Source organism: Saimiri boliviensis, chromosome 11 (genome assembly GCF_048565385.1).
Source record: "Saimiri boliviensis isolate mSaiBol1 chromosome 11, mSaiBol1.pri, whole genome shotgun sequence".
In the NCBI taxonomy this organism is placed as follows: domain Eukaryota; kingdom Metazoa; phylum Chordata; class Mammalia; order Primates; family Cebidae; genus Saimiri; species Saimiri boliviensis.
The window spans coordinates 60388775-60403805 of NC_133459.1; the positions used below are offsets into that span (position 1 = coordinate 60388775).

At 42.0% G+C, this 15031-nt stretch overlaps 1 protein-coding gene across 9 annotated transcripts in view; it reads left to right on the plus strand.

The window, feature by feature from the left end:
- PATJ (PATJ crumbs cell polarity complex component) overlaps positions 1 to 15031 on the plus strand; it is a 430121-nt gene that overhangs the window by 326149 nt on the left and 88941 nt on the right. For 5 of the 9 annotated variants that reach the window (XM_074380917.1, XM_074380919.1, XM_074380921.1 and 2 more), the window contains one exon: positions 6925 to 6969. The exons of the other annotated variants lie outside the window; for them this stretch is intronic. In XM_074380917.1, coding sequence (XP_074237018.1) covers positions 6925 to 6969 — 45 coding nt within the window. The remainder of the gene's footprint in view (positions 1 to 6924; positions 6970 to 15031) is intronic. 9 annotated transcript variants of the gene reach the window in all.

Genomic DNA, 15031 nt, shown 5'->3' on the forward strand with positions numbered 1-15031 from the left:
TTGGTTTGTATCTTACTCAATATTATCCCCAAAGTAACCATATGTAAAAAGAAGGACAAGGATTATTTACCCCAGATTTATGAATGAGACGTTATCTGCTCAGTGGAAGATCAAAAAACTAGAAATTGGGATAAGTGGGACTCATTCTGAAAGCCCCATGACATCCTGGTAGCTTGCTGACATCGAAGCTCAAGAATCCCTAAAATAATTATTTTAATCTTTTGGATATAAACTTATGTGTTTATAATGTTCAGAATATCTAGTTCATATGCTCTTTTGAAGCAGTATAATTTTTTTTTGACACCGAATTTTACTCTTGTTGCCCAGGCTGGAGTGCAGTGGCAGGATCTCGGCTCACTGCAGCCTCTGCCTCCCGAATTCAAGTGATTTCTCCTACCTCAGCCTCCCAAGTAGCTGGGATTACAGGCATGTGCCACCACACCTGGCTGATTTTATATTTTTAGTAGAGTTGGGGTTTCACCGTGTTGGACAGGCTGGTCTTGAACTCCCAACCTCAGGTGATCTGCCAGCCTCAGCTTCCCAAAGTGCTAGGATTACAGGTGTGAGCCACCATGCCCAGCCTGATTAAATTATTAAGACTGCAATCACTAGAGCTAGAGTAGTTGGTTTCAAATCCTGTTTCTGCTATTTGTTAGCAGTTATAACCTCACATAAATGACTTAACCTCTCTGTGACTCAGTTTATGCCTCTGTAAAATGGGAGGAAAAATTAAAGGAGTTGATAACAGTAAAGTACTTGTGAGAACCATGCTGGAGTGCACTGTAGTCCCTGTTGAAGAACGAGTTGTTGTTAATGAGGATGATGCTATCATTCTGATTAAAATATTAAGGGTTAGCCATAGAAGAAACAACTATTCTGAGTGAAGCATTAAGGTATAACTTGAAAAATTGAAGTGCATTTTTCAACCTGAAAAGCACAATTACTAAGGTATTAGGGTTCTCCAAAGAGACAGAATCAATAGGATATATGGATATCTGAGAAGGGATTTATTAAGGGAATTGTCTTACATGTTTATGGAGTCTGAGAGGTCCACAATAGGCTGTCTGCAAATCGGAGAACCAGGGAAGCCAGTGATATGATTCAGTTCCTGAGAACCAGGGGGCTGCTGGTAAAAGTTCTCTCTGGACCAAAGGCTGGAGAACATGGAGTTCTGATGTCCAGGGGCAGGAGTAAATGGTGTCCCAGCTTCAGAAAAGAGAGTGAATTCACCTTTCCTCTGCCTTTTTATTCTACCTGCCCTCAGCCGATTGGATAGAACCTACTCAAACTGGATGGAGGTGGATCTTCCTTGCTTGGTCCACTGCTTCAAGTGCCCATCAATTCTCGAAACATCCTCCCAGACACACCCAGAAATAGTCTTTTACCAGCCGTCTAGATGTCCCTTCATCTACTCGGATAGACGCCTGAAGTTCACCATCATAGTTAATATATTCTAAGCTCTTTAACACATGCTCACTTATTCACATAGCAATTGTATGAAGTTAACAGTAGTGTCATCTCCGTGTAAGAGATGAAGCACTGAAACGTTAAATAAGCTTTGGAGCCAGGCACAGTGGCTCCAGTTTGTGATCCCAGCTACTCAGGAGGCTGAAGTAGGGGCATTACTTGAGGCCAGGAGTTTGAGGCTGCAGTGAGCTATGACAATGCCCCTGCACCCTAGCCTGGGTGACTGAGTAAGATCTGATCTCAAAAAAAAAAGTTGTGGCCGAGGTGGGTGGATCACCTGAGGTCAGGAGTTTGAGACCAACCCGGCCAACATGGTGAATTGCTGTCTCTACTAAAAATACAAAAGTTTTCTGGGCATGGTGGCAGGTCCCTATAATGCCAGCTACTTGGGAGGCTGAGGCAGGAGAATCACTTAAACTCCAGGAGCAGAGGTTGGAGTGAGCCAAGATCATGCCACTTTACTCCACCCTGGGCGACAGAATGAAACTCCGTCTCAAAGAAAAGAAAAAAAAAGTTGCCTAAAATCACCCAATGAAGGCAGGGCTCAAATTGGAGGTTACTATACTTTGTTTCTTTCTTTGTTTTTAAGCCTCACTCTGTCACCCAGGCAGGAGTGTAGTGGCGCTATCTCAGCTCCCTGCTCTGTAACCTCCACCTCTGAGGTTCAAGCAATTCTCGTTCCTCAGCGACCCGAGTAGCTGGGAGTACAGGCATGTGCCACCAGGCCTAGCTAATTTTTGCATTTTTAGTAGAGACAGGGTTTTGCCATGTTGGCCAGGCTAGTCTAAAACTCCTGGCCTCAAGTGATCTGTCCACTTTGGCCTCCCAAAGTGCTGGGATTATAGATGTGAGCCACTGCATCCAGCCTCTATTTATATGAAATATCCAGAATAAGGCAAATCTACAGAGACCGAAAGTAAATCAGCGGTTGCCTGTGACTGAGAGTGTGGAGAGAGTGATAGGGTATGGGCTTTCCTTCTGAGATTATGAAAATGTCGTAAACGTAGATCGTGATGTTTCACAGCTCTAAAGACAGTAAAAGCGTTGACTTGTACATCGTAGACGAGTGCATGTTACATACGTTAATTGTATCTCGGTGTTAAAAATGAAAACAACTGGGAGAAAGAGGAAAAAGGGGAAATGGAAATCAAATCAGAAATGGTGAAGTAACTCACATATATCCTGTCTGCCTCCTGGAATATTTTTCAAGTGTTTAATAATCTGTACCCTAGTAGATAAGGCCTAATTTCTTTATCCATCAAATTAAAAACCTAACTTTATCTTAGAAATTCTTGCATTCTGCTTGTTACTATACTTTATGCTAGGTCTTTGGAAGATGCTCCTGAAAGGAAACATAAATTTTCTTTCATAAGTTTATATAACTTTACTTTCCTTTGTGTTGCTTACAGCCTTCGAGGAGAGAGAAATAATGTCACAAGCAGATTGAAACCTAAACTCTTTTTTTTTTTTTTTTGAGACAAAGTTTCATTCTTGTTGCCCAGGTTGGAGTGTGATGGCATGATCTGGACTCACTGCAACCTCCACTTCCCGGGTTCAAGTGATTCTTCTGCCTCAGGCTCCCAAATAGTTGGGATTACAGGCGTCTGCCACCATGCCGGCTAATTTTTGTATTTTTAGTGGAGACAGGGTTTCACTATGTTGACTAGACTGGTCTGGAACTCCTATCCTCAGGTGATCCGCCCACCTCAGCCTCCCACAGTGCTGGAGTTACAGGCCTGGGCCACTGCTCCTGGCCTGAAACCTCAGCTCTAATCAAAGCTAAGAATTAGAGGTGCTTGGTGCTAAGAGAGCATATAAAAGGGGATTTGACCTTGAGAGGGAGGGTACCCTGGGGAGAAATTTGAAGGAAAAATTAACAATAATTGGGAATGGGACAAAGGAAAAAACAAAGGAAGGTTTTAGGCAACCTTAGAGCCTCTGAGAGTCTGATGAACTGAAAGTCTGTGGTTGCCAGATGGGTGAGATAGAAGCAAAATTGGAAGGGTCAGCAGCAACCAGGCTGCATTAGGCAATGTGACCTCCATGCTGATGCCAGTGGGAGGCCACAGAAGTCTGCAGGAGATGACTCCAAGTTCACTGTAGCTGCAGTGTGGGATCAGATAGACAGGCCAGAATGGGCGCTGATGCCCTGATTGAGAGTTGATTGAGGCAGTGGCAGTCCACAAGAGATGGTAGAAACAATATATATTCTCATATATATTTTTCCAAATATCTTTGTCTTTTTGCAAAAATCACATAAAATAAACATGCTTGACTCTTCAGCAAGGCAATGTATGGGTTTACTAGGTAAGTTTCACAGAGAGATGTCAGCAAAATAATTGACATGCCTTGCCCCTAGTATGTAAACCTTGTGTCTGCGAGTGGTCTTTAAAGCTTTCCTCTGAATGCAGGTTTAGAGCTATTTAAATGGCAATTGCCATAGTATCTGGGGCTTCAGAACAAGCCTCATCCCAAAGCTTGGCCAGGAGCCCAAGATAACCATGTTAGAACTGCCCCAAAGAGATGTGCTTACTGTACTTCCCCCTCTTTGTACAACTGCATAAGAGCAATGCACTCGATATGTCAAGTGACACTTGGCATTACAGACCTGGTTTGTGTACAGCTGCCTCAAGAACATTTTAGATTTTTCAAAAATTTTCAGAACGTGGTGATTTCTCAAATTTTCAGTGGTATTTGTCTTTACTGTTGTCTTTCATTATGAAATATAATTTCTGACCCTTAGGGCAAGAATACAAACATGATAGTATTCCAGACCACTCAGGGCAGCATCCTTCTTGGAGTTTCTTTGTGGAGATTTTAGAATTTACAGGGTAGAAAGATGCCTGAGGAAACATTAATTGTTTTCAGGGTAACTTATCAGTAACCTAAATGAGCTGTGACATGGAAATTCACACTGCAGCTGACAGTGCATTTTACCATTTCAGAGTCCTTGTCAGCTAGAATACCAACATTCGTTACTCTCCACCTTGATACATTTGATCCATTTAAAAAAATTTATTCATACTTATTGAACAGTGAGTGTCACATGTTACAAATAACACCGGTATTGCCACATGGATTGGGAGCACTTGCTTTTCCAGATGAAGAAGGCTGTCAGATACAAATCGTAGTCTCTGAAGTCTGAACAGATTAAATCCTGCCTCTGGGAAAGTGGCTTATCCTGTCTGCCTGTGTTTTTTCATCCAAAAATTAGAGAAGATGGTGCTCACTTCTTTGTAAGGATCAAGTATGATTTTGTTTGTGGAATTTCTGACACAGGCTGGGCGTGGTGGCTCACGCTTGTAATCCCAACACTTTGGGAGGCCAAGGTGGGTGGATCACGAGGTCAGGAGTTAGAGACCAGCCTGGCCAACATGGTGAAACCCCATCTCTACTAAAAATGCAAAGGTGCCTGTAATCCTAGGTACTGTGGAGGCCGAGACAGGAGAACGACTTGAACCCAGGAGGCGGAGGTTGCAGTGAACGAAGAGCACGCCACTGCACTCCAGTCTGGGAGGCAGAGCAAGTCTCCATCTCAGAAAAAGAAAAGAAAAGAAATTTCTGACAGCACGTGGCATGCAGTAAAAGCTCAGTTAGTGGTAGCTATCGTTAATACCAGATTTTGCCTATATGAAGTGTAGGTGTGCCAGAGCTCTCATTATTCAGTACACATTTTCTTAGACTCTGTGCAGTGTGTCAAGCTCTAGGCACGTAAAGATGGTAAGTAAGACCTCTTTCATGTCCAGGAGCATGCTACACTTGGTCTAACGCCAAGGTCACAAGCTGGTTGTCAGGAGTCAGATTCAGCCCACAAATGTGTTTCATTTAGTCTACGCAATATTCTTAAGATGTTTGAGCTAAGTTTTATGAATCAGGAGATTTTCCATAAATATCCTGGTTTCCATTTTCCACTGGAAATGGACCAGCGTTCCAAGCTGCCCTTCAGTTACATACTCAGTTTATCTCATTCCCTGCCTTTTCATCCTTCTCTAACGCAGCCTGCTTCCCTGACAGCACCATCTGTAGGTCCCCACGTCTGCCTGCCTGGACTAATCCCAGAGACAGAACTATGGGCATGCACATGTAGTAGCAGGAAGTGAAAAACCACCAAGTCACCAAGGCAGCAGGGGCTGGCTGGCAGAGGGCCTTGTGGACCAGGAGAAAGGACTTCATACCAAGGGAAGCGTTTAGAATGGTTTTCAACAAGGGGTTATAAAGATGAGATTAAACTTTTGAAAAGATCTTCTGGGTGCCCTTGGAAAAATCAGTCAGGCCAGGTGCAGTGGCTCACGCCTACAGTCCCAGCACTTTGGGAGGCTAAGGCGGGCAGATCACTTGAGGTCATAAGTTTGTGACCATTCTGGCCAATATGGTGAAACCCAGTCTCTACTAAAAATATAAAAATTAGCTGGGCATGGTGGCACACACCTGTAATCCCAGCAACTCAGGAGTCTGAGGCAGGAGAATTGCTTGAACCTGGGAGGCGGAGGTTGCAGTGAGCTGAGATCACGCCACTTCACTCCAGCCTGGGTGAGAGAGCAAGACTCCATCTCAAAAAAAAAAAGAATCAGATACATTGGTCAATTTTGCAAAGAAAATTACATATATAAATAATTATATATAATGATTAATATATAATTGTAATTATAAATATATAATCATATATTAACACTATATTTATATAATTTATAATTATATCTATTATATATATAAGTGACACTACAGTGTGATGATGGAAACGTAGCTCCCAAAGTACTGGGATTACAGGTGTGAGCCACGACACCCAGTCATTCAACTTTTATTTATATTCTATAATAGCTTTAATAATATGATTATACCTAATTATAATATATATTATATAATTGTATTATGTATTATATGTAATTATCATATATATTATGTGTATAGAAATAATAACAGATCAGTTAGAAAATGTCAAAACTGAAGTCAGAAAGAGAGTCAAAAAGCTTTTAGAGTAACTGAGATGAAAGTTAATGATGACTGAAACCAAGGATCTGGCCAGGACAGAGAAATATAGGCAGATTTTCAACATACACAGGAGCCAGAGTGGACAGGACTTGATGGTCATGCAGATATGAAAGTTGAGGAAGGAGGAGGCAAAAATGATTCTCAGATACATCATAGGCAGTTGACTGGCTGGTTGGTTGATGCTATTTACTGAGAAATGAAACAAGAAGAGCAGATTTGTGGGGAAAGAGGATACTTCAATCTTGACTGTTTTTAGATGTCTCTGTGAAACAAGAAACAACTGTGTCACTATAATGGGCACTTTAAAATATGATCTCATTTATCCTGATGGAAACAGCAATAATAACAACAATGCCATCCACCTGGATTCTATGTTTATTTGTTAGGAACTGAGCAGAAACTATTGATCTCCACCTCTGTCCTTCCCATAATGAAAGCATTAATACTATCATCATCTCCATTTTGCAGATGAGCGACCAGAAGTTAACATGCATGCCTGAAGACTCAGAGCCTGTAAGTGCTATCGTAAAGATTCAGAACCTATGTATTTCACTCGGCTGACTTTTTTATTTTTCATTTCAACTTTTTATTTTTTATTTTATTTTTGAGACAAAGTCTTGCTCTGTTGCCCAAGCCAGAGTGTGGTGACACACACATAGCTCACTGCAACCTCAAACTCCAGGGCTCAAGCAATCCTCCTGCCTCAGCCTCCCAAGTAGCTAGGACGACAGGCACACACTACCATACTTGGCCAATTTTTTTGTATTTTTTATAGAGACTGGGTTTTGCCATGTTCAGTTCAACAGTTCTATACTAACATAACTTGATGGATGAAGATATGGTGATGGTAGACGAGAGGGAGTGAGGATCATATTAGATAATGCGAGTAAATCTCTCTATAAACTGAAGAGTCCTGGAGACAGGGTCTTGCTCTGTTGCTCAAGCAGTGGCAAGTTCATAGCTTACAGCTAAGCTTTTCCTACCTTTGTGAAAAATGATGTCAGTAGTTTGACAGGAATAGCATTGAATGTGTAGATTGCTTTGGGCAGTGTAGCCATTTTAACAATATTGATTCATCCGGTCCATGAGCACAGAATGCTTTTCCATGTGTTTGTGTCACCTCTGATTTCTTCCAGCAGTGTTTTGTAGTTCTGCTTACAGGAATCTTTCACCTCTTTGGTTAAATGTATTCCTAGCTATTTTTTTGTGTGGTTTGTTGTGTAGAAATGCTACTGATTTTTGCTCACCAATTTTGTATCTTGAAACTTCACTGAAGTCATTTATCAGGGCTAGCAGATTTTTGGCAATCTTTAAGGTTTTCTAGGTATAGAATTATGTATCAGTGAAGGGAGAGAATTTGATTTTTTATTTTCCTATTCGAATGCCTTTTCTTTCTTTCTCTTGCCTGATTGCTCTGGCTAGCACTTCCAGTACTATGTTGCATAGGAGTGGTGAGAGTGGGCATCCTTCTCTTGTTCCAGTTCTTAAGAGGAATGCTTCTACCTTTTCCACGATCAATATGATATTGGCTATAGGTTTGTCAAAGATGGCTCTCAGTATTTTGAGGTACATTCATTTGATGCCTAGTTTGTTGAGAGTTTTTACCATGAAGGTATGTTTATCAAAAGCTTTTTCCAAGTCTACTGAGATGATGATATGGTTTTTGTTTTTCATCTTATGGACTTCATGACTTCTGAAGTATAAATGGGGTATGAGCCATAATGCTTTTTTCTTTTTTTTTTTTTGAGGCTGAGTCTCATTCTTTTGCCCAGGCTGGAATGCAGTGGCACAAATCTCAGCTCACTTCAATCTCCACCTCCCGGGTTCAAGCAATTCTCATGCTTCAGATGTGTACCACCATGCCCAGCTAATGTTTTTATATTTTAAGTAGAGATGAGGTTTCGCCATGTTGGCCAGGCTGGTGTTGAACTCCTGGGCTCAAGTGATCTGCCTACCTCAGCCTCCCAAAAAGTGCTTGGATTACAGGCAGGAACCACCGCACTAGGCCCTCGTAAGTGTTTTTAAAGTGCTGGTGTCCACTTATGAAAAAATAGCCTAAAATGTGTTTCTAATGATTATAGGCTTCTTGTTAGGTCTGACTTCCAGGCTAGAATTCCCAGGTGTTATAACCTACTCATTTTTAAAATGAGATCTTGAACTGTATGCTTAAAATCTATTTCTACCCCCAATTTGCACTCCATCAACAACTGCTAGATTTCTGGTTTGCTATTGGGAGCAGATGTCACTGTGCAAATCTTTTTTTCTGTTTCAGATGCAACATAAAAAGTACATCTGTAGCAAGGGTCTGGGAATTCCCTCTAAGGAGCAGGAAAGTGTGACTGAGTCAGCACTGGTTTCTCTTCTGTGACAGTATGCAAATTGTCAATAGCAGAGTTCAAGTGCATTCAAATATGTGGCATTTCTCACAGCTCATTGTTCTTTATATCTTGTATTTCTGAAAACCACTTGACATTTACGCACATGATACATTTCCTTTTCCTGGTGATAAAAAGGCTGTAGGTTTTACAGTCAAGCCTACATCCTACAGAAAAGTCTCAGGAGAAAAGCTCTTTTTTTTTCTTCTGTTCTTGTCCCCTTGCCATAGTAAATGAAGATAATGCAGAGACACCAGTGTAACAGAGAAAGTAACCTGATGAACTCAAAGACAGCAGAAATGTAGGCACACAATTTTGACACAAATTCATAGCTTTAGGCCAGGTGTGGTGGCTCACGTCCGTAATCCCAGCACTTTGGGAAGCCAAGGCGGGCAGATTACCTGATTTCAGGGGGTCGAGACCAGCCTGGACAACGTGACAAAACTCTGTCTCTACTAAAAATACAAAAATTAGCTGGGCATGGTGGCGTGTGCCTGTAATTCCAGCTACTTGGGAGGCTGAGGCACAAGAATCATTTGAACCCAGGAGGCAGAGGCTGCAGTGAGCCAAGATCACGCCATTGTACTCCAGCCTGCGCGACAGAGCAAGACTCTGTCTAAAAAATAAAAATAAAAATAAAAATAAAAATGTACAGCTTTGGTCTCTGCTAGCTTACATTCATTTCCAACCACTGTAACTGGTCCAGTGTGGAAACTTACTCAACTTGAAATTTAACTTGCCCAGAAGGAATCACTTACTTATCAGATTTGCTCTAAATCGAGAAAGTGATCTCACAATCATGATTACTAGCACTCAGGGCCCAGAGAAGTAAAATGACATGGCTCAGAATCCAGAACTCAGACCTTCTCACACAAGTCTGATGCCCTCTTTTCAAAATCCCACTCCTCCTCAGAACCAGGTTCTGCTTGGGCATTGTTCTCTGGGTCTATAAAGTTGTCAGTTTTCTGGGAAGCCTTATTTGCCCACATAATAGGAGCCTATACTCTAAAACGTGTGTTGATTTTATTGTCTTTCAAAGGGAGCTATAAATCCACCTTCTCTTTCGGAAATGAAGCAAGTTTGTGTTGAGGGCCTGTTATGTCCCCGGCTCTGTGCTAACCAAGGTGTGGTGAGAGTGAACAATCCTGCCTTCGGGCGCCTTCGGAACTGCTGAGAATAACTGGAGCTCATGCTTTCATGGCATTTACTATGCATTCTAGAGGCATCATTCTAAGTGTATTAATTTGTATTTTATATGAAATTGGTCTATTACTATTCCCATTTTCTAAATAAGGAAACTGAGACACGGAGAAGACACTCAACGAATTAAGTGCCACAGCCAAGATTTGAATCCAACTTTAAATAAGTAATTATTAATGTTAGTAAGTGTTATTGAAGGGCAAGGTAAGGTGCTGTGGGAACTTGTTTTTTGAGACACGGTCACACTCTGTCACCCAGGTTGGAGCACAGTGGCGTGATCACAGTTCACTGCAGCTTTGACCGCCTGGGCTCAAGCAATCCTCCCACCACAGCCTCCCAAAGTGTTGGGATTACAGGCAGGAAACACCACACTTGGCCTGTGGGAACTTTGCTAATGTGATTTCACCTAATCCAGGTAGTTAGATGAGTAGGAATCAGGCTGGAACTGACCCAGGAAAGGTTTTTTAAAGTGTATTTCTCCTGCTGTCTACACAGACAACATCAACCCACTGAGACCACAGCATTGCAGTAGAGAAAGAGTTAATTGACATAAGTGATCCTCCCACCTCAGCCTCCTGAGTAGCTGGGACCACAGGTGTGCACCACCATGCCTGGCTAATTTTTGTATTTTTTGTAGAGATGGGGTTTTATCATGTTCTCCTAAACTCAAATGATCCACCCACCTCAGCCTCCTAAAGTGCTAGGGTTACAGGCATGAGCCACCACGCCTGGCCTAATTTGTTGTCTTATACTCAGTTCACTTCATTCATCATTTGGCTGCCTTAGAGCCTGATGCCTGGATGCATCTGAGTTTGTTATCCTGGTAGATCTCTTCTGGGAAAGAGGGGCTCCACCCTGTTTCAATTAGGAGTCTCTTGATTGCAGGCTGGGAGCAGTGGCTCACACCTGTAATCCCAGCTCTTTGGGAGGCCGGGTAGATCACACAGTCAGGAGTTTCACACCAGCCTGGCCAAGATGGTGAAACCCCGTCTCTACTAAAATTACAAAAATTAGCCAAGCGTGGTGGTGAGCACCTGTAATCCCAGCTACTCGGGAGGCTGAGGCAGAGAATTGCTTGAACCCAGGAGGCAGAGGTTGCAGTGAGCCGAGATCGCATCACTGCACTCCTGCCTGAGTGACAGAGCGAGACTCTCTCTCAAAACAACAAAAAAAATGAGTCTCTTGATTGCAAGTGACAGAACCTCAACTTGGCATTCCTTAGACAAAAGGGGAAATTTACTCAAGGGCTAGAGGTTGGTTGGTTTGTTTTTCATATACTCGCAGGCGCGCATGGTTGACACTTAGCCTCGGTGGCAGTTGGCACCAGAGACCTGCTGCTGCAGGGTTCTGTCTGTTTATCTGACTCTTCTCCTGCAGGTTTGCTTCTTCAGCCCAGTATGCGTATGGCTGCCCGAAGCTCCTAAGCCTCTCTGCCAGAAAAGAGCCGACTCTCTTCCCTTGGGTCTACATTGGAAAATCTGTAGAATATTCTTATGTGGTTCAAGTGTCCACCCTTGGACCAGTTACTGTGGCCAGAGAGACAGGGCATTTTGACTGTCCAGCTTTGGGACAGAGAGAAATCAGCTTTGGGGATTGTCAGCTGGACATCTCACCCATCCATCCTATGGGATATTGCCAGTGTTGCCTTTTATGTCCACCCTTAAGAAACTCCTTCTCTTGATCACAGTAATTTTCCTGGCTCACAAAGCATTTTCTTTCAGGAGCTCCTAGGACTGTGCTGTAGATTTTAGCATCCTGCCGACAGAATGTGTCATATCAGTTTGTTTCATGAAATGAGATGACCTTTCTACAACACTTCTTTAGTCTTCTTATTTCGGGGTCCCTTGCAAAGTAAACACATTAGAATGTCCCCCCACTTCCATTTTGAAGACATTAAGAGCTCCTTTGGTGTAATAATGGGCAATTAGCAAATTATAAATTCATGTTTAAACACAAAACCTGAAGGAAAGTGACCCAAGGTCACTGCAGTGATCAGTGCCATGATTTTTTTTTTCCAACCCAAGTTTAAAATAAGCAGGCATGACTTATTCTGACCTGATATTGAATCTAAAAATGGAATCCCTATGTCATTGCTGGCTAAGAGTCCTGTGTGCATTGCTGGGAGAGGTAAACAGGACTTGCCCTTTTCCTGAAGGTTTACTCTTAGTTAAGAGCACGGGCTCTGCAGCAAGATGCATCTGAGTTAAGTTCGGACTTGGCAAATAATAATTTAGCCTCTCTGTGCCCCAGTTACCTCGGCTCTAAATAAGAGTGATGATTGCCCCTAATGCACAGGTCTGTTGGATACATGAACAAATGTGTAACCTGCCCAGCTCAGGAACAGGCACAGTCATACTCAGGAGATTTTAGCTGTCGTAATTTTCATCATCATCACATACCAGCTCCATCCTTTGACTCAGATGTTTAAGGGTAATCAATATAAGAAATTGGACAGTGTGTTAGACCAATGCTTTTCAGAAATCAGATTTCCTCATCTCCTTCTACATTTTTGAGGACAAGGTAAAAGGAAGGAAACTGACCCTTCAGGCTCCTGCTACCCGCCGCACACCTTCATGCATCTACCGTTCGGTTGTATTCGTTGTTTCTATGATTATTTCCTTAACATCTGTCTCACTAGATCTGTAAATGTGCTAAGGGCGAGGGCTCCTCTGTCTTTCTTTTTCTATATGCTGGCATGTAGTGGGTGCTTAGTAAGCACGTTTTGAGTTTAACTTTGCTCACAACCCCTTATTCAGGTAGCTGTTATCGCGTTCTTAATGTTGCCAAAAATGAAAGTTTCCAAACATTGTTACTGCTGGTCGCAGAACCATTCTAAACTCAGATTTTCCAGCTGTTAGTCCAGTGCCATTTCTTTTTACTAAAAAGTACAAATGATAAGGAAGAATAAAACCAAATTAGTAGTTCCTCCATGTGATATGCAAATTGGATTTTTAAACCTATAGTTAGGGAAGTCATATCCTTTGTCCCAAGGACTGGTTAATTGGGGCCGAAACCAAGGTCAAATTGCACATCTGCAGCATCACTTTCAAACAGGGGCACGCACTTTTGCTCCTCCTAAGGCCATTTGATTCACACTGGTAGGAATAACATTAAGAGTTTCAGTTTCCAAGGCAGGTTAGAGTTTTTTCCTCTTAAAAATTCCCATGAGCCTTATTGACCTTTCCACATCTTTTTTTCTCTGTTTTCAAGTGTGATGCTGTAGAGTAAAGGCCACAGAGTCACCTTCACTGTGTGACCTTCCTTTCATGGCTGACTCTGAAATCCACCTGGGTGCATTTAGGATTTAAGTTCCCAAATTTTATTTCCTTCAGCACTAACGCTTTATGAAGCCCAGATTCTATTCTGCCATATGTTGAAGAAAGAAATATGACAAAGTTGATCATATTAAGATATGGGAGAGACATACATAAAAAGATACAATATAATCTTGAAAAAAAATGATAAAATAATTGGTTCATGTTGTGGAAGGGACACCACCCAGAGGCTAAGGAAGAATTATGAGATGAGGTAATGTTCATTTTGTATCATATCTGTTTAGGAGCAAAGTTTACAAAGGGAGGGGAGCAGTCCTAGGATCTTTCTCCTAGAAGGGAGAAATTAAAGAGAATCTAAATGAGTGAGGTAAGTTCTGGCCCCCCAAAATCAGAAAGTAAGTTAGAAGTAAGCAGCTAAGTGTAGCACAATCATCCAGGTGACCTAGGCTCCAGTCTCGGGAGAGAGCTTACTGGGATTAAATCTTTCAGGCTGTAAATCAATGGGGAATGAAGGCCATAGGATGAGATTGTAACCAAATGTAATAATAATGATTGTCTGGTCATAACCGGATCCTTATCTATTGTATTGTTACACATCTAATAGGATCCTGATGAAGAAAGGGTGTGTGAACATGTCTAGAAAAGAATGAGGGGTGGGGAATGTCAGATTCAACTAAAGCAAAAATAACAACAACCAAAAAAAAAAAAACAGCTGCAGAAAAATACTGTGAGATACTAAAGTAAGTTAGTTTTGCTTACTCAAAGAATTGCCTCCAGCATTTCCTAGAGGAGAAAAGTGTCCTGTCTAGGTCACTTCTAAGACTGTCAACACCGTGGTTCTGGGTGCATGTTCTAGAGCCTGAGCTAGTTCTCTGTAGTGCCTTTGAGAAGATGGGGCTAGCACAGCTCAATTCCATTTACTATCGTCATTAGTATCTTCATTAAATATTATTAATTGCTGGGCTGGGTGTGGTGGCTCACGCCTGTAATCTCAGCACTTTGGGAGGCCGAGGCGGGCGGATCACCTAAGGTCAGGAGTTCAAGACCAGCCTGGCCAACATGGTGAAGCCTCGTCTTTAAAAAAAAAAAAAAAAAAATATATATATATATATATATATATATATATATAGTTTTGCATAATGATAAAAAAAAATTATTAATTGCCAGGTGTGATGTTAACGGCACTCATATATTACTTCATTTAATCTTTTCAGCATCCCTAAAGTATAGCTACTCTTGTTTTTTTCCATTTTATAGATGGGGAAATTAAGGCTTGAAGAGGGCAAATAACCTGTTCAGGTTTGCAGAATTCTTTTTTTTTTTTTTTTTTTTTTTTTCCGAGACAGAATCTTGCTCTGTCACCCAAGCTAGAGTGTAGTGGTGCAATCTCAGCTCACTGCAACCTCCTCCTCCTAGGTTCAAGCACTTCTCCTGCCTCAGATTCCTGAGTAGCTGAGACTACAGGTGCTCAGCTAATTTTCGTATTTTTAGAACAGGCGGGGTTTCACCATGTTGGCCAGACCAGCCAACCTCAGGTGATCCGCCCACCTCGGCCACCCAAAGTGCTGGGATTACAGGCGTGAGCTACCACCCCCACCAGGTTTGCGGAACTCTTTAAGTTGAAGAGCTAGGATCACAAACTCCTAACAGTCCATTATACAAGTCATCCCTGTCTTCCATACCAGCTTACGTACCTGCTGTCTGTATACTGCACCTCACCATCGG